Here is a 22,846-nt window from a genome sequence, read left to right on the forward strand (position 1 = left end):
GACTCTTTATAATGTAAGTACCATGGATCGGATTTTTTACCCCGATAATTTTGCGTGTGCTTTAAACAAAGAAAATACATACAATATGCGTTCATACGTTTACGATTAACGAGATTATTTCCAACTTAATATTTACAAGTTTATTTCCAAGATGGCGTTTGTTTGGCGCCAAAACTTCTGGTTTTATAAAAAAAAGGTTGAAGGGCTAAATGAGAACGTATGGTGATTCCGTGGAATGTGTTTACAATACGTTCCCTACGAAGGGCGTACGTGCGTTATACAGGGTGATTGTAAGATATTGCTTTTATTTTTTACCCTTTTTTCATCCCCTACCACCCCTTACGTTGCTTGGAAATAAAATTAGGTAAAGGAGAACTGTCAAAAATGGCGTTTTTGTATGATGACAGCGTTAGTTCCCTTTTTTCGCCACATTCATTCAAAGCCTTGTCGAGCTCAAGATTATGGTCAAATATGGCGTCCATTTTTTACTTTAACCAAAGATTTGACATTTTGCATTGTAGTTATAGTTAAAGTTATAGTTAAAGTTACTGTTATAGTTAAAGTAAGTTGGTGCAACCCACCCTAAATCGGTAACAGTTTAGCTATACTTTCTCTACTTAGGTACACATTATACTTGCACTTATACTTGGATGTATTTTCTACTTTATACTTTTCCCAATCACTGGTAATATTTTTCTGTCGGTAAAAATTTAACCTCCTAAGTCCTATCCATTATAGTCCTTACTGTCTCATTTATGTTACAAAGTCTAACCTATGCTATAGCTTAGAATGCTCCAAACTTTTAACAACAACATATCTCCAAAACCTGTATTTGCCGTGATTTACCTCAAAACAAACTCTTAAAAGCCCATTACAGCTCTGCAGCTACAAGTTAGCATTAATTCGATACAGCTGTTGTGAATAATTCGCTGGCTGTGGACGGAGATACGCCAAAACCGACCACCTGATTGTTTGTGATAGTTGAATTGTTTGGTATAATGCGGCATGAAGTCGGACGATGGACAAATAGAGGTAGAATTCGTCAATGCTTGCTTATTATCGACGTTGTTTTTGTTGTGTTGTTGCGCAAGCATGGTGGCAATCACGGTTATTCATCATGAAGAGAAGGGACCAGTAACTCGTAAGCTTATTGAAAATCTCAATTATTATGTTCTGATTAAGAATTTAGGAAAAATACTAATACTCTATTCAAGTTGCAACTAAAGGTTGTAAATTGTAATGGTACATGGCATGGATCATGGATGGCTTATTAATTTTATTCATTGTCCCTTGACGAAATTTCTCTATCAGTATTTATTAGATATTCTGGTACCAGTAGATAATATTGATATTTGATACCAAAATATCCAATGGTACATTTTGGTACCATGGGAAATTAAACTCCAACACTCTGTATCTGTATCCTTGAATGATGTTCGGGGAACGATCTCATGCCAGGATGTTTACTGGTTATGGGATGGATACGTGGAAAATGCTATTTTAGGAAGCTGTGAAGTCCGGTCTCGGAACACAACACCCTGTATGAAAAAGAATATTATGTTACTTGCTAAATGAAAAGAACCTAATCTCTCTTACTTAATGGAAAGTACAAAACATTGTCATTATGTTCTGCCTGAATGTGTTGGCTAAAATACAGCGCTATGGTCTTTATTGTATTAAGCGTCTCACAATTTTCAACTCTGTATCATTGCAACAAAGTCCATTATATCTAATTATTTAATTAGGGCTGTCACACACGGGCAACTCAAAAGTAATGTGGGTATAATTAAATTTATTACTCCTCCGGAGTTAGGACCTTAATGATAAATTAGCTAGGAAATAATGCTTGTTGAAAACTGCTTCACATAACGAAATTACAGTTGAAAGACTTGCCGAAATTTCAGCTACGAAAGCTTTCCGAAATTTACGGTAACTTTTGAGTAACTTTAGAAACAAATGTAAAATTGACAGGGAAAATGCATAAGAAGTAAGAACCTAACACTGATGTTATAAAGTATGTCTATCTGTCTGTAACCTTTTCACGCCCAAACCGCTGAACTGATTAAGCTGAAATTTGGTATGGAGATAGTTTGAGTCCCGGGAAAGGACATAGGTGATAGGATACTTTTTATCCGGGAAAAATGTGCGATTCCCGCGCCATAAAGAAATTTCTGCGCAGCGAAGTTGCGGCTTGCGGGTCATCTAGTTTAAAGCAATATAGTTTAGATTTTACACTACCTTAACTAGATATTTCAAGTATGATATAGTAACATAAACTCGATATATTATGAAAATTTACGACGGCTAACTATTACCCGATATTTCAAAATGATTCATGTTAAACTTTGAAAGGTTCATTTTTAACTTGAGTACATTTTTTAACGCTCTGACTTATGCTCTTTTGGCGATAAACAATGGAGTTGCGGGCGACATCTAGTATTCTTATTAATTTAATAAATCATTGTTAAAGTTAAATCTAACATCTACAGACGGAACTCATTAAAAGTTGCCAGACACAAATAATATGACGGTGAAAAGCAACATTTTCATAGAAGTGTATCGAAAGAACTCCGCTTTTACAGCTGGAAAGACTTTTCTTTCTTGTTGGCACTCTGTCGATTTTCAGAATTTTGTGGCGACCGACGCGACGTTAATGGGCGAATTATTCCGAAAAGTCCGCATTTTTCGGAATTGTGGCAGCCCTGACGGAATTCGTGAGTGATTTTGAAGGTAAAATGGCTGAACATGGGAATTGCTTTAGTGATTTTACTAAACGATGTACCTAGGAGTAGAACTCTGAGTGCCTATTTGTAAAACAACGTACTCCGTTTTAGCAAATTATTGTTTTTTAACAAAAAATTAAGCCCCAAGTCCCTATGATATTCTATTATAAAAAAGGTAGTAGCAAAGTATATAGCAATCCTTTTCTATATCATTCGTAACGTATTATCTGTCGCATTCATTGTTGTAATTTATAGATATACCAGAGGCAGGTATTTATATGTCGTACAGGAACAAATTCTGAGGACCGCTTTGTATGAGCATACGCCATCTTTAATAAAACATCATTGCCAAGTCCCGACAAAAAATTGTTAGCTATTTATCCCTTTAACGTGTAGGGGTGGCATCATCTATCTTATATATAAAATTGGATTTTTAATTGTGTTAGTAACGCTAAAGACAGCTGAACGGGTTGGGCTAATTTTAGTCTTAAAATATTCGTAGAAGTCCAGGGAAGGTTTTAAAGTGACACGAAGTTCACCGGGACAGCTAGTAATATTATAATAATAGGATATTAACAGATTATTCATTTTTATTAGAAACTCTTCGAAGAGTAAAAAAAAACGCTCGAGTTCTTAGCTTTCCGAAAAGCAGGCCAGTGCTTTCCGATTTTAAGATAGCCAATCAGAATCGTTTAATTGCACTGCTTACGGTTTTCAAACTTAGAAGATTTTTTTTCATTTTGTACGTAGGTATAACAATGCTTGTTTGTTTTTAAATTTAGATTATTTTGTACTCGCTAACGAACACTAACTTGCACAAGGCCCAATTACTTTAATTAACAGTACATACCAAGTCTTCATTACACCAAGTTTTCCCAGAATTGATTAACTGTTAAGCAACAATTTCTGAGTGTTAATTGATGGGTGACCAGAGGACAAATTGGAACTCTTGAAGACTAAGATACGTCCATATTATTTCAGGTATTTTAAGGAGACTATAGCCTTTCAACAAAATATTGGGAATAATGATCTTCACAAATATGTGTTAAGTATTTTCAAACTTACCTTAAATAGGGGTAAAAGAAAATATTACGACATTTCAAACATCCAAAATCATATAATTTATAGATATTATAGAGTCAAAAAATCCTTCCTATATAGTATATATTGACTCACAAAGCCTTAGACACCTCTTTCAGACTCAGCAGGCTTAAATTCTCGCCGTTTTTTACCGACTTCCAAAAAGGAGGAGGATCTTTTTTTTTTCTGTGAGCAAAAACAGTCAAAGATCCCAGTCCCACGGTAATCAAAGAAACCTTATATCACGTAATCTAAGGAAATGAGCAAAAAACCCTTCTGCTTCTGTTCGCTACATTTATTCTTCCCACAGTGCATAAGGACCGGCTACCGTTGACCCTTGATCACCTGAAAAATCTTTGGAACGGAATTCCTTTTTACAATAGCTATTTCATCCTTTATCCAGCTTATTCTGACCTCTGTATCTAAAGTAGTTGTTGGATTGAGCAGATCAAGTTAAGCTGGCCACGCTTTGGCTATTTCATCCAGCTTACACTGACCTCCCTGTGAGTAGTGGTGGTAGGATTAAGGTAGGTCAAGATACGCTGGCCACGTTTGCCAACTGTCATCTTTTGAAGTTCGTTGAAATTGAAAATATGATTGGATGACCGTTGAAATGAAGTCATTCGTTCTTCCGGGCTTAATTTAATTTTCTATGTGATTTTCTTCAGTGTAAGGTACGGGTCACACTACAATTTGCGTCGTTGCAACGCGTTGCATTTTCAAAAGACTTATCCAAAACAAACTTTATATTTCACTAGATGACGTGCCCGCAAATCCGTTGCACCAAAATCCTTTTATTGTGCGGGAACTCTATATATTTTTCGTAATAAGTGTCCTATGTCCTTTCCCGGAATTCAAAGTATCTCCATACCAAATTTTAGCAAAATCGGTTCATCGGTTTGGAGTAAAGAGGTAACAGACAAACACACTTTTCGATTTCACATTTATAATATTGGTATGGACTATGGATATGGATATGGATTAATTAATAATAAGATACCTAATAAATTTCGTAGTTCTATATAATATTGCAAATTAAATTGACACCCTCTTCTTTGAGCATTTCCAAGTTCCAAAATCCAAAGTGCGTTTATTCTAATTTTAAGTTACTTAATTAAAGTTTTTACGACTTTTCCAAAAGTATTGCAAATTGTTATTATTAAGTTTAAGTTAAGTTTTTATAATAATTGTAAGTAAGTATATTATGTTTTATTTGGTGAATAAATAAATTAAAAAAAAATGTAATAAATTCCCAAGTTATGTCATTGCTTCATTAATATACCAACTATTTCGAAACATTAACCACCTCGAAATTAATATATCACCCACATGTACCGCTGGGGAAAACGAACGCTGAGCAGTTTAATCGCTTTCAATTCGGTCCTATTTATTTGTCACTTATAACACCAGGGTCCCGATTCTCAACTGTCGAACGTCGTTTCGGTCGCATGCTACCTTGCTCAAAATTTAGGCCGGTATAAATAGTCAGTACTCAAGATGCATCTCGGTCTCAAGATGCAGTTCAGCTCTATGATTGGTCCAAGTTTTGACAGCCAACCAATCACAGAGCCTGAACCGTGTCTTGAGACCGAGATGCATCTTGAGTACTGACTATTTAAGCGCGAGTGAGAACTGAGAGCCGAGAGCGAGCCCCTAGACGAGCAATTTTATTGCGTATTATTACGTAATGCGTAATGTTATTGACCCTCTAGGGTTGATATTGAACAACGCGCGCCTTCAATCTTATTGTCAAATAAACTGTTCAATAAAATTAAAGCGTAATATTAACAATACAATTGATCGTCTAGGGGCCGGGCCGCAAACGAAACGAAATCGACGCTTGAAAATCGGGCACCTGCTAAACAAACCATTTCCACGGGTGTACGTGTGTGTAAATTATCACATTTGCATAAGCCACGTTAGTGGAATTGTTCGCTAAATGAACTCGAAGCGGGATAGAAAGGCGTAACTTCGAAGTAGCGTAACTTCGAAGTGGCAACTTCGGTGGGGCAACTCCGAAGTTCTCAACTTCCCAACACAAACTCGGGAATATTCATGTGCGTAAATCACTTAGCATTTATTATTATAACAAACATCGCGCTGTCGACGCAGTTGACGGCGTTTCGCTTGAATAGTTGAATCGTTGGGAATTGGGATTATCACGGGTAGATATCGCTATCCATACTTAATAATATAAATGCGAAAGTTTGTCTGTCTGTCTGTCTGTCTGCCCAAACCGCTAAACCGATTTTGCTGAAACTTGACATGGAGGTATGCACTTTGAGTCCCGGGAAAGGACATAGGATACTTTTTCTCCCGGAAAATTCATAATAATTTATTTGCCTTGGATGTATCATGTAGGTTACAAACTTACAAAATACAATGGGGATTGTCCATTTTTTTTTAATTTTGCTCATTACAAAAACATTTCGAGGAATAAGGTCAGTGATCGTTTTTCTGTATATAAACGAAAAAAATACCCATTAGTTACTTATATTTTTGAACAAATATGTTTAACCTTTGTTTGACCTTTAATGGCGTTAAATTAGCAATAAATTCGACAAACATTACGTTTCGAACTTTTGGTAAGCTTCTCGTATCAGCTTCACATAATGAGAACTTGCATTTGACGAACCAGCCATTATAAATAAGATTTAAAGGAAATTTAAAACATACTGCAGAGGTCAATTGGCCGCCGATGATGACGTCAGAGCGAAACTTTAAAAATTTATTGAGAAAAATCTAGCCAATGAATTTTAAAATTATTTAATTTATATTCTTAGAATACCCTATTTTAACGAAAAAAAATATAAAAAGTACATGTGATTTTTTTTGGACAATTCCTATTTGCATTCTGACTTCTGTAGATCAGTGTCTAAAAAATAATTAAATTCATAATTATTAACTTCTCTTTTATACAGTTTTTATTTTAAATACTCATTAAAAAAATATATATTTAATTCACATTATATATTTGAAAACTGTCAAAAAGTATTTTCCCGTACCGGGAATCGAACCCGAGCCTCCTGGGTGAAAGCCAGGTATCCTAGCCACTAGACCATACGGGAGTTGGAAGTCGCTTTGAAATTGTTTAATACAATATAATCTACTTTTAAAACATTCAACATTAAAGATTAAGTAAACTTTTTTTTATCTAACCGACTACTAAAAGAGATTAACATCTTACATTTTGTTACAGGCATACACTCCCACTGGGTTTGAGAAGTACGGATACACGTGCACGGTCGCCGACTATAGAGTCAACTACTCCGTCTGGGACACCTCGGGTAAGTCTATCACACTCTTAACTTTAATTTGAAGAAGTATAAGATGAGAAGTACTTTTTTGGTAAAAAGTGGGCCCCGTGCGAGTTTCTCACGCCGGTTCTTCTCGCCGGTTTACCGAACCGGTGGCAGGTACTTACCATGTAGTACCACAGAATACCAAGAAGGACGTTCTGACTTCTGAGAGTCACGCGCATTGCGCTACCATATGTGCAATGTGTGCAATGCACACGGGCGCCATCCTCTAGGGGTGCCAAAACCAAGGTCCCAAAAAAATTGCCTAAAGGGGCGGCAAAATCCTTTTTTTTTTGCACACAGGCGCCAGTAGCCCTTACGGGGGCCCTGCTGAGAGTATTTGTTTCAAATCTACAGAAATAAAACTTTCTTTTACTTGTAAAATTCTTGAGTTTATGTCAAATATTCATTAAATTAAAGTTAATAATTAACTTTAAATATCTCTGCTGAGCGCATATATTATAAACCTCTTTCTTTTCTATAGCGACAATCTACATTACACTTATACTGTAGATTGTCGCTATAGAAAAGCTATGTCCACACTATGCGCTTTTGTCTTCAATTTTCGTCATCTTCTTTCATTTAACTTTCGTTTTGGCGCATTCAATAATTGAATAAACAAACGCAACGCCAACATTGTCATTTTTGAAATTTTGGATGCGGTCAGAGGGCATGCGTCGCGGGCATGCCTCACGTTCGCTGTTGACTGCGCTATAAGGCATGCCCTTGACGAACAGAAAAAGGCACAGCGTGGACAAAGCTTTTGAGTTTGATACGGTTGAAGACAAAGTGACAGATCAATAAAAATATCTGTCAGTTTGTCCCAGAAATCGCCTTAGCGAAAAGTATAGCGAGTTAAGCCTAAATTGGTTACAGACAGACACACTTCCTATTTATAATAAATATTATGGATCGAAATATTATAATGGATGGACACAAAACAAAAATTTATTGTTACAAAATTTCCAAACTTATTTTTTTCGCCAAACACTTTGCACCAAACCAAATGGGAGCTTGTTAGATATTTCGGCGAATCTTCAACACCAGCTTGACCTGCGGGCCAATTATTGTAGTTTTTGACCCCGATCTCAACTTCCGGGGCCATGTATATTCTGGGTATCTTATCATCAGAATTTCTCGCATTTCCAGCGAGAAATTCTGAGTTTACGATTCTGAGCGGGACGTCTCTGCAAAATAAAATTTGTGAAGCTCCACATAGATGATATTTATTTTTGCGACGGGAATCCTATCAAATATAATATAATATTTTTTAATACTATAACTGTAAAATGCTTAACTTTACAGATTATAAAGCCATTTATAAACAAACAACAACTAAATAGTAGAGAATCTCTAGTATCACTAGAGACACAAATTTCTTAGTAAAGAGAGTAGAAAAAATGTCAAATTTTGCCTTTATTTGATTAAGTACTTATTACTCAAATACTATACTTAATATAATAATGTTGTATAATATTATGTCTGTCTGCAAGCTCTGTGCAACAGTCCCACGCCCACAAAACGCGTTGGCAACTCGTGGGCGAACATATTTTTGATAGTGGGCTTTATGATAGCAAAATATCGTAGGTAGAGTTTGAGTAGTCATAATGCTACTATTATTGTATCGGTCTTTAACCGATCATTATGAATAGTACCGATAATATACCGACCGAACTTTCGGTTTCGGTTTCGGCCAGTTTCGGCCAAAAAATTTAGTTTCGGCCTTAGTTTCGGTTTCGGCCAAAATACAGCCGAAACTTTCGGCCCCGCCGAAACTCATGCGTCGTTCGGTAAACTTCGCAGTTAACTCATGCTTGCTTGCCAGCGAGGCCTCGGCTCAGTTCGGCACCATCTGTTTAATTGCGTTTTGAGATTATGTTTTCCAGATTTCTCCCAACTCAAATATTAGCACTTCGTTTTATTTTCATTATATTGTCTAAACTTATTGTTATCGAAATTATATTATTGAATTTTATTCCTACAACAAAAACAGGCTTTTTTAATATATGTACATAACTGTTGACATTTTACGTGCTATTTTAACAATGTTTCCCAAAAAAACGATTAAGTAAATGCTATGATAAATTGATTATATTGTGTATGACCTTCATTTACTTAAAAAATGTTTAACTGTGAGATTATAGGATATATTAGGATATATCTTGCGAGGTTTATCTAGTAAATGATCTCGTCCCACTCTTTTCCTTTTGCCACGTGATTTATTCAATTATTTAAAATTAACTTTTAACTCTGGACACGCAATCTCTTAGACCGTTGCTACCCTGCTAGAATCTAATCTAGCCCACTTCCCCGTAAGCTTCACTCTTGCGGCCCTCAGTGTATTTTTCAGGTTTAGTGGCAAAACGCCTTCTAGAGCAAAAAAACGTGACGTCACGGCCAACTGCAGGTTTGCTTAGTAATTTCGTTTTGAACTTTGACCGCGGTCGTGTCCTATGTTTACCATCTAATATACTGCAAATGATTGTGTTTTCAGTAGTACGTCGTTAATGTCTAAGGGAGGATTTCACCAATCACACAACTTCGTTATATTAAACTAAGTTTTTATTGAACAATGAATGCGTTTATATGGCGACGTAAATCTCGTTGTGTTTCAAATAGATTTTACATTTTTCTTTTAATCGCGATTAATGAATCTAAGTTTACATTACGTCACGCGATGATTTTTATGTTTTTATCATCTTGGAGCCTTGTCATGTTGTTTCTTTTTTAACAAAATAGCAAGAAACGATAAATAAGCTAACCAAAAGCATCTGTGAAAACTCTCATCTTATGAATTTTTTCGTCTATTTTCGATCTGTCATGACACTACACTGACAAGACTTAAAAATGTGTTTTATGAAGTTAAAACTCGAATATTGGGTGTTCAGAAGATAAAAATCGGATTTGCTGTGAACGTGTTTAGTTTATTATGGTGAAATGCAATTAACGTGTTTATACAGGTTTACGTTTAAAACAGGTTTAGTGTGCGCTAAGCGCGTTTAATTTCTTTGGTGAAATCGCACCTACTTTGAACCGTATAAAAATCGGAATATAGTACAAAAAAGTTTCTAGGGAACATACAACAAAATAAATTTCAACAAAATATGTCGCAAAAAGTAAAAAAAATCAATGAGGCACTTTTTGTTTAGTTTAAAAATTTATGTCAAAAATCAATAAATTTCAGAAAATAATCGTAATTTTAAATGTTTTACCAAGTTTCGGTTTCGGCCGAAACTGAGAGTAAGGCCGAAAGTTCGATTTCGGCCTTACTCTCAGTTTTCACAAGTTTCGGCTGAAAAATCAGTTTCGGTCGGACACTACTTATGAAACAATATTAGGTTTTTTATTGTCAAGGTCAGTAACATATATAAATAGAATATGGTTTATAATTTCGCATATGTTTGTACCGCCGAAATAGCTCAGTTGGGAGAGCGTTAGACTGAAGATCTAAAGGTCCCCGGTTCAATCCCGGGTTTCGGCAGTTTCATATTTTTTGAATTTTTTTTAGCTTTTTTTAATAAAAAAATATTTTTAATTTTGCTGGTCTTGCTAAAATTGGAGAACGGCTCAACCGATTTTACGTCTTGAAATATTCGTGCAAGTATAAGGACAAACTTCTTGTAAAATACTAAAAACGATAGAGGAAAATGCTACTAGTTCACAGGGTCATCGTTTTGTCATAAAAGTGTCTCTTTAAGTGTTCATAAGTACATCTTACGAAAGTGGAGTGGTGGACTCTTTGAAATGACTTTTCATACAGTTAATTGTGAAACCAAGCCAAGTTGTCTTGTACTCTACAACAGCTGTCTTTCTTATTAAATTAATACGACACAGTTTCTATGATTGACACTGATGAGTCGCAAACACGTTAACACATTACCCTCCTTACCGCAGTCGGGTAAAAACTGGAATACCGGTGTTGACAGTTAGTACGATGTAGCACAATATGTACAGTTATCTGTCTTATCAGAAATGATAATGTAATTGGAAAAGTTAATGATAATAATGAATTTATTCTTAGGGTGGGTTGCACCAACTTACTTTAACTATAACTGTAACTTTAACTACGATGCTAATGTCAAATCTTTGGTTAAAGTCAATAATGGACGCCATATTTAACGATAACCTTGAGCTCGACAAGGCTTTAAATGAACGTGGCAAAAAAAGGAAGTAACGCTGTCATCATATAAAAACGCAATTTTTGACATTTCTCCTTTACCAGCAGCGCCCCCGCCCACATTCATTTAAAGCCTTGTCGGACCAGCAACGTCTTCTGTCAAATGCTGTGGTCAAAGTTAAGGTTAAAGTTAAATTATTAGCCTTATTAACTATAACCATAACTTTGACTATAACTTTAACTTTAACCACGCCTCTGGTGCAACACACCCTAAGTGTGAAGACTATCAAACAAACACTAAAGTACTAAACAGCCTTTCACATACTTGCCGGTGTGTATTCTACATACCGGCAAGATATGGTATCTATACCTCGTGTATGCCCTAAAAGCGACTATGCCCATTTTTTATGCTAAAAGCCAGTTTGAAGGCTCGAATCGAGTCGGCTTGACAAATTTTTTGACAATAGTTTTTATTATTCGTAGCTAATTTCCTTCGAACTGGAGTAAAAGTATCGAGCAATGCTGAATGTGTGGACGACAGCCAGAGCTGTGGTTTTTACTCTACGTGATTGCTCGATCAAGCAAAACCGTATGTGAGCACTTTCACTATGTCATATACTTGGATTATAGCCTTTATTTTCTTACAGGCACATCATCATACGACACGGTGCGGCCGCTGGCTTACCAGGACGCGCGCATCTTCGTGCTGTGCTTCAACATCGCGGAGCCAGATACACTCGCCAACGCCGCTGCTAAGGTAAGCCTTGAGGGTCAGCAAACACTGCAATGTGACGCGGCGATGTGCGTTCAAAGGAGCAACACTACTAGCTGCAGTCTTCGCAAAATAATACGATTAGCATAATTATTATGTACAGTAGACTAGAGCGTCTGACAAAAAGGGGCGCCGAAGGCAAACAAAAAGCGGCGCCCATTTTTTAGCACTGCCTGCACCCTGGGCGCCCAAGAAATCTCACCCAGGGCATTAGTGGTGATATTAAATCTATTCGATCTAGAAGTTTTTCATCTAATTACAAAATGTTATTCTTGTAAGTGTCTAAACACACTATGCCGAAGTTACGCGGCGTAAATTCCGCATGATTCCGCCTGCAATGTATTTTAAATTACCGATGACACACTATTCCGTCGCGTTCCGTCCGTATTTTGTATGCGTTTGACATTGCGGACGTAATCGTGCGGAATTTACGCCGCGTAACTTCGGCCTAGTATGTTTAGAGGGACACTTATAAAATTCCAAAACATCGTCGAACGTGTTCAGATTGATCAAGACGCCAATAATCATGCTAAGATTTAGACGTATTTAAGAATACTATTTATTGTGCTTTTAATAGAAGCTTGTTAGATTCGTGAAACAGAATCGAAGTATTGACTAGCTTATTTTGTGTTCCCAAGTAATCTCGCAAACAATCCACATGTTATCCTTGTCAACCGATCTATTTATTTGCCTAACTGCCTTGATTATATTTTTCTGCATTCACCATTAACCTACCATTTCAGTGGTACCGTGAAGTGCGCACACACGGGGGCGCGGCGCCGGTGCTGCTGTGCGGCTGCAAGGCGGACCTCAGACACGACAAGGAGACCCTCACCATGCTGTCCAAACTGCGCACACACCCGGTCACTAGTGAAGAGGTAAGCTGAGCTGCTCAAGCTATACGAAGAGCAGTGTACTGAAAACCAGGCAGTGGCTTATGTAAAACTGTTTTAGATTAAGATCATTGTTGTATTTTTCTTTGGGTTAAAAAAAATATGCTTGCTTAGTGAAGTATATCCGCCGCAGGAAGATTTTTATAGATACATAAGTAAAGTTCTGGATTAAATTATTTCAATATAGTGCAACCAATGCGTTATGTCCAATCCCAAGAAATTATAGCAACTTATCAAATTACCTAGGATTGGTTACAAATGTTACTAGTACAATAGTAGTCATGGCTCAAACAACACTTTTGTTAAATAAACATACTAAAATACCCATACACTAAGCTTAAATCAACATAAATAAACGAGGAAAAACAAAACCAAATGAAATCCAACGTACATTTATGTAACAAAACGTTCATATTAAAAGCAACAAATGCCTGTTTTAAATCATACGTGAAGATAATGGGAAACAATAAAATGTATTGAACACTCATTGGTCAGTGAATATATTGTAATGCCAATATTTGGGTCAGTGAACAGACAGAATTGATACATGGCCATTTCTCGTTACAATCATCATAATCATAATCATAATCATAATCATAATCATAATCATTTATTTGCCTTGAATGTAGGTTACAAAAGTTCTTACAATATTATAAATGGTACAAACATTCTGCTATAAGTAGCGTGCAAATGTTATCATAGTAGAGAGAATGCATAGAAATTAATTAATAAGTTATATTACTAAACAAAATATAAAGTATGTCAAAAAATAATTATCTATATGAAACAAATAACTTCTTAATCAAACTTAATTCTACAATCTTAGTGTAATAATAGGTATGTCATTTTTTAAATTAAATGTCAATAAACCAATATTAAATAAATCAAGTAAATAAATTATTATTTTAATCTAAGTATTAACTGGAATGAGATTTGAAAGAAATTTCCTTATCCTTAATGAATTCATTAGTACTATAATAGCCTTTGTCAAGTAAGAAATTAAATATGTGATTTTTAAATGAATTTAATTGTAGTTGCCTTATGTCTTCAGGTAATTTATTATAAAAAGTTATAGCCATACAATATGCACTGTTTGCAAAAATATTGAGCCTTTTAATTGGAATTTGTAGTTTGTTTCCTCTATGTGGCCTTTCGCTTATTACTTCTTTTTTGTCATGAAACAATTCTTTGTGACTTTTAACGAACTTAAGTATTTCAAAGATATATAGGCAAGGTAGTGGTAGTACTTTAAGTTTTTTAAATAACGGCTTGTGCACAACAATTGTGACTATGTGGGCATAGTTTTACATTGCCCCTGACACTATATTGTTGGCTTAATTTAATAGTTTCAAGTCCAGTAGCTCTTTATTAGAGAGAAAATAACATATTTTGATTATACTAGTATAAGTTGTTTCTATAGCAATTTCTACATTAATAAATAAGCATATTTATGTAGAAACTGCTATAAAACAAGTTAAGGTACTGTAGAAAACAACATACGTCTAGCACCACTCAACCTGCTTCTAATGTTTTTGACGAGAGTTTGATCTATTTAACAGCGTTTTTGATTAACCAGTTGCTTGATTGCCAATCAAAAACTCTAGTGAATATTAGAATTTAAATCCCTTAAAAAACAAGAAACCAGCAATTTGTTGCTGTTTTTTTTTCTTTTTGGAACGTGAGCTATTATCTTGCTGGGAACTGGTGCCGGCAATACGAAACTTGTGACCTATAATGATTTACTTGACATGGGCTACCGTTCTCTTAATATACTACAAAGAATGTGCTGCTGGAGTCATTAATCCGAATCGTGTACTTGACAAGTACTTATAGTTCCTAAACTCTACCGATAATACTAATTCCATCTTCTTCTCCAGGCCTTATCCGTAGCTCGGCAGCTGGGTGCGGTGACGTACGTGGAGACGTCATCCCGCGCCTCCGCCAAGGGGGTGAAAGACGCCTTCGAGGTGGCAGCACTGGCAGCTCTGGGGAAGTTAAACAAGCAACAGATTAAACAACAGGTAAGAATGAAGCTATTTTTGAGAATGGAAATCAATCTACATTTTTATGAAAGTGAAATCTCAAATTGTTTACTTAAAATATTTTGAGACTTTTTAAAAGATATTATAATTTATGTCTTAATGTCTAGATGATAGTCGATGTGTTGAATGCTAAGAGAAAATCCACTCGATAACAGAATTTAAAAGCATGCGAGGGACAACTTAACCAATAACTTTACTTTCTTATCATTTTGAAGATAGTAAACCATCGCTACTGTTTTAAATGAAAATAATTTAACCAATACCGTTGCCAACAGAACCAAGTGGGCCGAAGCAAAAGCAAGCGTGACCTGAAAGCCGAGCTAAAAGGACGAGCGAAGAGCTGCTGCGTCATGTGATCCGTGGCCGGCCACCCCTCGCGGTGGCCGCACGACTGCTAGACCACCGCGGAACCAGAACGGAACCGGAATCAGGCCAAAAACCTCTTCAAAGTCTCCGACTTTCTGCAACTATACACGTGGAATAGTACCGGGCGTGAACACGACCCCTGTGGTACTCCCGTGGAAACTTTTTGATACTGTGTAACGAAGATACGGGACAAGTTTGGCGTTTTATACTGTCAAATAAAATTAGGGTACGCTAAAGTTTTATAATACTAGAGAGCAGAATATGAAGGGTGAAATGCGAAGTTGGCCAGGGCCAAGCCTGTGATAACACAGTACATGCGTACTGGGATAGAGAATTACGGCCGTAGACGCTCATTATACAATTAGAGTAAGTTTACATGTTCGATAGTAGTTAAATGGGTGTTTTCATATACATAAATCGATGTTTATAGAGGCGTAATATGTAAATAAGGTGTGCTCAAGGATGTTTTCTTTGTGATACATATACGTAAATGCACAACGTTGGACAATATTTGAATTTTTGAGGTCCACCTTAGCGTCCATTGCTAGATTTTGTACTCGTATAGGTGTGTTATTTATTGTAGTTTACACATTATTGTTTGTAGCTGAAATTTTTAATAATACAGATATAGTAAAACTAAAAAATTACACCCAACGACGAATTCCTTGATCATTGAAATGTAATATACTAGATTAATGCATCTGAGAATTTCACACGAATCATTTAAATATAAACTAATTTTATCAGAACGCTCCTGCTCCTAGCACTAGACAGACTTACTGAGAACTAGCGTTTTAGTAATTAAAACTTCTGTGAACGAGTTGAATAGGAGCACATACAAACACGAGTTGCCGTGTAACTACACTTTGATTAATAATTTCAGTCGGTGAAATTAATTTGCAAATCCTTTTCTACCCATCTTAGTTTAATAAAGAGACTCAGTGATAAAAGACGGAACATAACTAAAAACTGCGCAGTTTTCTTGGTATGAAACCTAGCTATTTGTTGTTACTATCCCTAAATAGATTAAATTTAAGTATACAAGATTGTGTGATACTTTAAGCAGTATACAAGAGATTTAGAATAAAACATAAAAAATAGGTACTTACAGCAAAAAAAATGCCATTAAAAAAGATATTTCAGAAAGTCTGTCTCAGTGAGAACGCTGGGCTAGAAAAAGTTATAAACAATTTGATTATTACTGAAATTAAATTGATTGTAAGATGACAAGGTAGCAATCCGGTGTTAGCGACTATAACACGGTCACAGAGCACATGAAAACTTGGAAACTAATTTTCACTCGCTCACGATTTACTTAAGAGGATACACCAGGGGCTAGAGAAATGCAAAAAAGTACGTGTAATATCTATAGCTGTCGGCCTTACATCAAGCCTATACCGCAGAACGCGATAGAGACAACTGCAGAAAATCAACGATTCGTTGTCTTCTGATTCCTTCTCCAAAACTTAACCGATTTAAGTACTTTTTTCATTAAAGATTAAAGAAAGGCTTGAGCTGTGTTCCTATTTTTTTTGTATAATCTAGCCAAATCTGTTTTCTGGATGTTTGAACACAGCGGAAAATCTGGCCATTTTTTGGGTTTTTGAACGTTCATATTTTATTTACTAATTAAATTGTGAAAAAAAAGAAAACATAGGGACATTGTACTAGTGGCCGTAGATATTGAAGAAAAAAAATATAACTCTACTAGCATTATCTAGGGAGGAAATAGGGGACAACGTTTGTATAGAGAAAAGGGCGGTGTGGACTCCTCTTGAATATATTTTTAAACTTAGCAGTAGCTCACAATTCTGATATAAGAATACGAATTGATTTATTTTTAACATCACACAATACATATTAAGTACATCATAAAGTTCGACTATAATATTATAAAATTAATTTACTGCAATGCTGTGTGACACCAAAAATTGGCCCCTTGATATGACATGTGCAACGTCATGTCGGATTTTGGTCGGGTTATTTATTGTAACTATGTGCTAGAAGCGCCCTGTATCCGACCTTTGCATAGTATTCATTATTCGAAACTCCAAATCCTGTTTCTTTAAATAAATAATATAAATAAACTCTTTATTGCATTAAATATTACAAACAATAACTTATTACTAGAGGACTCCACACTAGGTCAGACCTGTCTCGTGGAGTCCAGGAGTGGTCTTGTGTTCTCTTTGTGTTTTTACTTTTTAACTCGCGTTGAGTTAGTTGCAAACATCGGATTGTCACCTCTATTCATTTTTATCCTAAGGATAATTTTAGTGTAAGTGATATGTGATACGACTGAAGCGTAGCCTTAGTTGGAAACTGAAAGTTTAAAAATTCGCTTGTACCGTCAGAGAAATGGATTCATAGGCAGATGACGGACCTACGTGATTTGGTCGTGTTAAGTTAGTCTTGGCGGCTTAATCTCCACATTGATTGACCAACACAAGCATGGGCGTACCCAGGTTCTGGGCCTTGGGGCAAATCAAATTTTTTTATAAGCTAGGTGTTTTTAAAGTACAAAAGTTAATAATTTTTAGTTGTAAAAGTATTGTGTTGCAAACAAATGGCAAAATTCTTTTTCTTACTAACTTTCGGAACGTCAACGTGATCCAGGGGGGGGGGGGGTCCCCTGGGTACGCCCATGAACACAAGCGATAGCTTAATAATGTACGTGATTGCTCATGATTTTCCATGCTATAGACAGCTTCGCAATTATGGTGTCATTATAGGAACGTAACCCGACCAAATTACGTAGATTCACCACCTGCCTAAAATTAATTTATCTGATAGTACATAAATTAAATTGTATAAAACTGCATAATTGTTAGTGAAATGTTTTTAATGTGCTTTAGTTATTTTAGGTCGAAGCTTTAAATTTTAATGTTAGCTTTAATTTTTATAACTTCATATTGTATTAAAAACGCACAAACAAAAAAGTTAACACAAAAAAGAATAAATACAGGATGTTCTAAAAGGCGAAGCGGCAATAAGAATATTTGACGAAAATTAAAGTTATATATATTTAACCTGTAAAGGGAAAATTATATTTTTATTATTAAAAAATAAAAATGTACTTAAACTTCGTAACAAAAATTCACTCTTTTTTGCGTCATCTACTCGATGTTATACTTTTCTATAACTGTAGTAGCATTGATTTTAATAATTTAATTTATTCATCTAAAAAAATCTATTTTTTTTTCAAATTGAAAATTATTTGAAATTATTGTCACTTTTTTAAATAAAATCAGCCGTATAGAACTATTAAGTAAAAATCAACTACGCTTATTTAAATAAAAGTGCAATATACATAATATTGTAAACTCTAAAAGTCACATATCAATGATTTTATTGAAAAGAAGAAAATTTTATTTATAACTCCACCGACGAGCTTTGAAAAGTATAAAAAAATATATTGTGACAAAGATATAATATTTATTTAGTTTGTAAAAAATACTTTCATAAATATTGTAAAGAAAATTGACAGTACTACAATTACAGTCCAATTTAAAAACTTTTTAATTTGAATAATTTTGTAATTTTCTTTGCCCTGTGCAAGAAATAGACGTCTGTTTTTTTGTGTGAATGGATAAAAAAATATAATTTTGTTGAGAGTAAAAAAGACATGCATAATTTACTAGCATAAATTAAATATCCAAACAATCTTTAAAAGCTTTCAGTTTGTCCTTGCTAGTAACTATAGCATGCACTTTTATACAGTTTGTTACTAAAAATCCTAGTTGACTTAAGTTTTAAGTACTGCAGTCCATTATAAAATAAAAAAATCAGTAAAATAAAATAAAATCACTTTGTGCGCCTAACAATAAGCAACTTTTTTAAAATATGTCAGACATTTAGTAACACGCTGTATAATGTCAGTTTTTACGTCAGAAAGTGAAGGCGATGTGACAGTTTTCTATGTGTAGTATCTAGTTCTCTTTGAATGTTGTTTCTAGAATATAGAGTTCAATGTTTTCTATTCGCTTTTTATTTTAGCCCCTTTAATAAAATATTGAGTAATAATAATAAAATATCCTTAATTTTATTTTAAAAATTATGAGAATGCTGTGACTGTAGAATAACCCGCAATATTAAGGGCCTGTTTCACCTCTTCCTGATAAGTGCCAAATAGGCTATTCATCATTGGTCAGATCAAGTATGTCAATTTGTCAAAAAAGTTGTGAATAGCCTATTCTGCACTTTATCAAAAAGTGGTGAAACAGGCCCTTAGAAGCAAAAAGAGTCTTATCCACAGACATAGATACCGCATGTGTATGTACTTGGCGTGCCATATCGCGTTCCCAAACGACGAGCAATGCTCGTCTTTCGAAAGTCTGTTCTTTAGTCTGCTATCAGAATCGGACGTCAATCGGAATGTTAAAAATGCTAAATGCCTAAAACTGCCGTATTGAGCTGTAGAAATTCAAATAGAAACGTTAGCCAAGATAATGGACACGATTCTTATCATCGACGTACGTCACAGTAGGTAGGAAAAAAGTGTCACGCTCGTTTTCATACAACTGGAGCGACATGCGGTATCTATCTTGATCTATATCTGTGGTCTTATCAATGAAAGGTATAGAGATTATTTGAGAGACGGAGCAAAGAATTTTATTCTTAAAAAAGTACGGTTCCCGAGCGAATTTCACCTCAACGGAGTTGCGGGCGACATCTAGTTTCTTATAATATTAGGTAAAGGATTTTATTAGTATATTACCGTATTGTAGACTCATCAAAGCGAGACTGCATCGATATCGAAGCTGTATCATTGTAGAATTAGCACCGCTATCCCCTACCCGCGCCGGGAGTTTATTTGTGGCCCGCGTGATGTTAAACAATTTTGAAATTCACGCCCACCGATAAAATAACGTAGAGTCTACGTGATAGTCGTTAAATTATTTCCACATTCAATCCATAATTTTGAAGAATGTCATTTTTAACCCTAAAAAATTTTTGTTGCGGCCCGCGACACATGTTTGTGGCCCGCATGAAAAAAAGGTTGGGGATTAGCAGAATCGAGGTTCCGCCTAATTAAATTTCATCCCATGTACAGTGAATAAGTTGAACTTTTTGCCCCTTGTATCTGAGGGCCGGTTTGCATGTTAAACAGTTTTAATCCACTTTTACAACACTTACATTGTCTGAAACACGAAATTACAGTAATAACAGATCCATGCTAATATTATAAATAAGTGTGTCTGTCTGACGTCTGTTACTTCTTAACAGCCAAACCGCTGAACCGATTTTCTGAAGTATGGTATGAAGAAGAAGCCTCACAGAACACCAGGGATCGCGGTGTAGGTACTATGCCGCGATTATCACCTGAGTGGGGTCCTTTTCGGCAGCATTTGCATTACACTACATGGTGTTTTGTACCCAAATAAATATTAAAAAATGTATTATAATATCCGTCTGATTGTTTCTTTTTTTTGTTTTCTTTGCTATGTTCTGTTTGATTTTTGATTTCATTTACTTACCTACTTATTGTTTTTTTCCCTTGCGTAATCTTTATTGTAATGTGGTGTAATGTGTTTACATGTTAATTATAGTGTTCTCCAACGGAAGTTCCAAAAAAAACCGATTTAATTTAAAACATTTATTAAAATAAAATTACAATTACATTAAACTTAATCACTTTTTGAAACAGAACTATACACAACACAAGTACCGACCCCGAACGTTGTAAGATCTAAAGTGAGCTAACTAACTACCAAAATCAGGTCCCACGGAGTTGGGACCTCCACGATGATGCGGCGGCAGCATTTCCAGTATTCCGTCGTCTTTCGCAATTTTATTAAGAAACTGCTTGAGTGGTCTTATCTGTATAGTCTGAGAGGCGGCACCACTTTATGTATGCTTCAAGTTTATTATAGTCCAAGAGATATTTTGACTGCAGCTGACTGATGATGATGATGTTCATATACTGGTGTTCGGCAAATCTGTGCTAAGTCCGGTTTTCATAGAGTGTGCATATGTAACATGTTGAATAAATGTTTATTATCATTATTATTAAGATACCTACTTTGAGTCTCGGAAAAGGACATAGGATACTTTTATCCCAAAAAATGTACAATTCCCACGTGATAAACAAATTTTGGCGCAACTGTTGCGGGCTATATCTGCCGCAATAAGATTTTTACTTCACAGACGAATATTAATTAACTAAGTACTTAACTGTAATTAAATGAAGATTATCTGTAAAACTCTTCATTGAATTAAGTCTCATTATCGTTTTTCTGAGTACGGCAGTAAAATATCTAATAATAATTACTAGATGGCGCGCCAAAACTAGGCTTTCAGGGATAAAAAGTATCCTATGTCCTTTCCCGGGATTATCTTATACCAAATTTCGGCAAAATCGGTTCAGCGGTTTGGGCGTGAAGAGGAAACGGACAGACGGACCCACTTTCGTATTTATGATAATATTAGTATGATTACATTTGCTCATTATTACTGAAGAAACGTGCATTAAATTTGTAAAGTTATTTACAGCGGAACCGCGCAGGACGCCGAGGAATGGAATGGAATGGAAAATATTATATTTGACACGCCCTGACATCCTTTCAGCACCGCGATTGTGCATCGACGTGCCAGCTATCTAGATGTCGCATTTCATTTTACAAAAGGATCTCACTTTTCATTTGTGATTTGTCATGTGAAGCCATGTAGGTAGACGAGAAGTATTTTTCATACGGGGTGCAACAAAACTAAGTAACATTAGGGTGTGTATAGAGTTGGTGTGTAGAGTTCACTGTGAAAGTAGCAGAGCTGAAAAATTACTTTTGTATGGGCAAATCCGGCGTTTGCCCATATTATCTACAAAACACAAAAAAACTGGTCTTTCAGCGCTGCTACTTTTTCAGTAAAGTCTTATATAGGGGGCATATACACATTACACATCCTAAATTATTATACCTACACTATAGCTGTTACCCGCCGTTTTTTTTTTGCATACAAAGTTTCATGATGATTCGTCAAGTAGTTTTTGCGTGAAAGCGTAACATAAATTCCACGCTTTCACATTTATAATATTAATAAGGAGTCAAGTAGTCAAGTGACATAATTACACTTGTCAAAACAAGTGTAATTATGTCACTAGTGACAAATGAAAATATAATTATGGAGAACCAATGATATTCTATGTTACTAACGTAACTAGATTGGAAGTTTACGGTAGCAACGCGTTGCCACTTCGAAGATGCCTGCAGGCATATCTCACATCATCACATAACGAATATATGACTTGACATTGTCTTTTGAACAAAAAAGTGGTTACGCATTTCTGAGAATCTTTTGTAAGACATTGCTACTCTAGTATTTTAGAAACTCATTGTGGAGAACCCTTGCGACATACATTCAGTGCATTTCAGTATCCGTTTAAATTATTCCAGTAGCAATCCAGCGTTGGATTGGATCACTGGATTGGAATTATATAAACCCGTTATGAGGTCGACAAATTAAAGTAAAAAATTATGGTAAGGACGATTAAAGCTCCCAAGTTCAACCTCAGAAGTCTGAGTCTTTGCTCTTACTCGTTGCTGCACTAAGTTAAAA

The 22,846-nt window shown here is 35.4% G+C and overlaps 1 protein-coding gene and 2 non-coding genes across 4 annotated transcripts in view; 2 read left to right on the plus strand and 1 right to left on the minus strand.

Annotated features, from left to right (window-relative positions):
* The window catches only part of LOC121735404 (rho-related GTP-binding protein RhoN-like), a 96,363-nt gene extending 80,457 nt beyond the window's left edge, over window positions 1–15,906 (plus strand). For both annotated transcript variants that reach the window (XM_042126228.1, XM_042126230.1), the window contains 5 exons: window positions 7,003–7,090; window positions 11,867–11,976; window positions 12,735–12,869; window positions 14,762–14,905; window positions 15,202–15,906. In XM_042126228.1, the coding sequence (XP_041982162.1) occupies window positions 7,003–7,090; window positions 11,867–11,976; window positions 12,735–12,869; window positions 14,762–14,905; window positions 15,202–15,282 (558 nt within the window). In that variant the 3' untranslated portion in view covers window positions 15,283–15,906. The remainder of the gene's footprint in view (window positions 1–7,002; window positions 7,091–11,866; window positions 11,977–12,734; window positions 12,870–14,761; window positions 14,906–15,201) is intronic.
* Trnae-uuc lies at window positions 6,800–6,871 on the minus strand. Its single transcript has one exon. It is a non-coding gene; the product is annotated as a tRNA-Glu (tRNA).
* Trnaf-gaa lies at window positions 10,511–10,583 on the plus strand. Its single transcript has one exon. It is a non-coding gene; the product is annotated as a tRNA-Phe (tRNA).
* Window positions 15,907–22,846: the final 6,940 nt, after the last annotated feature.

Source organism: Aricia agestis, chromosome 17 (assembly GCF_905147365.1).
Source record: "Aricia agestis chromosome 17, ilAriAges1.1, whole genome shotgun sequence".
NCBI classification, from domain to species: domain Eukaryota; kingdom Metazoa; phylum Arthropoda; class Insecta; order Lepidoptera; family Lycaenidae; genus Aricia; species Aricia agestis.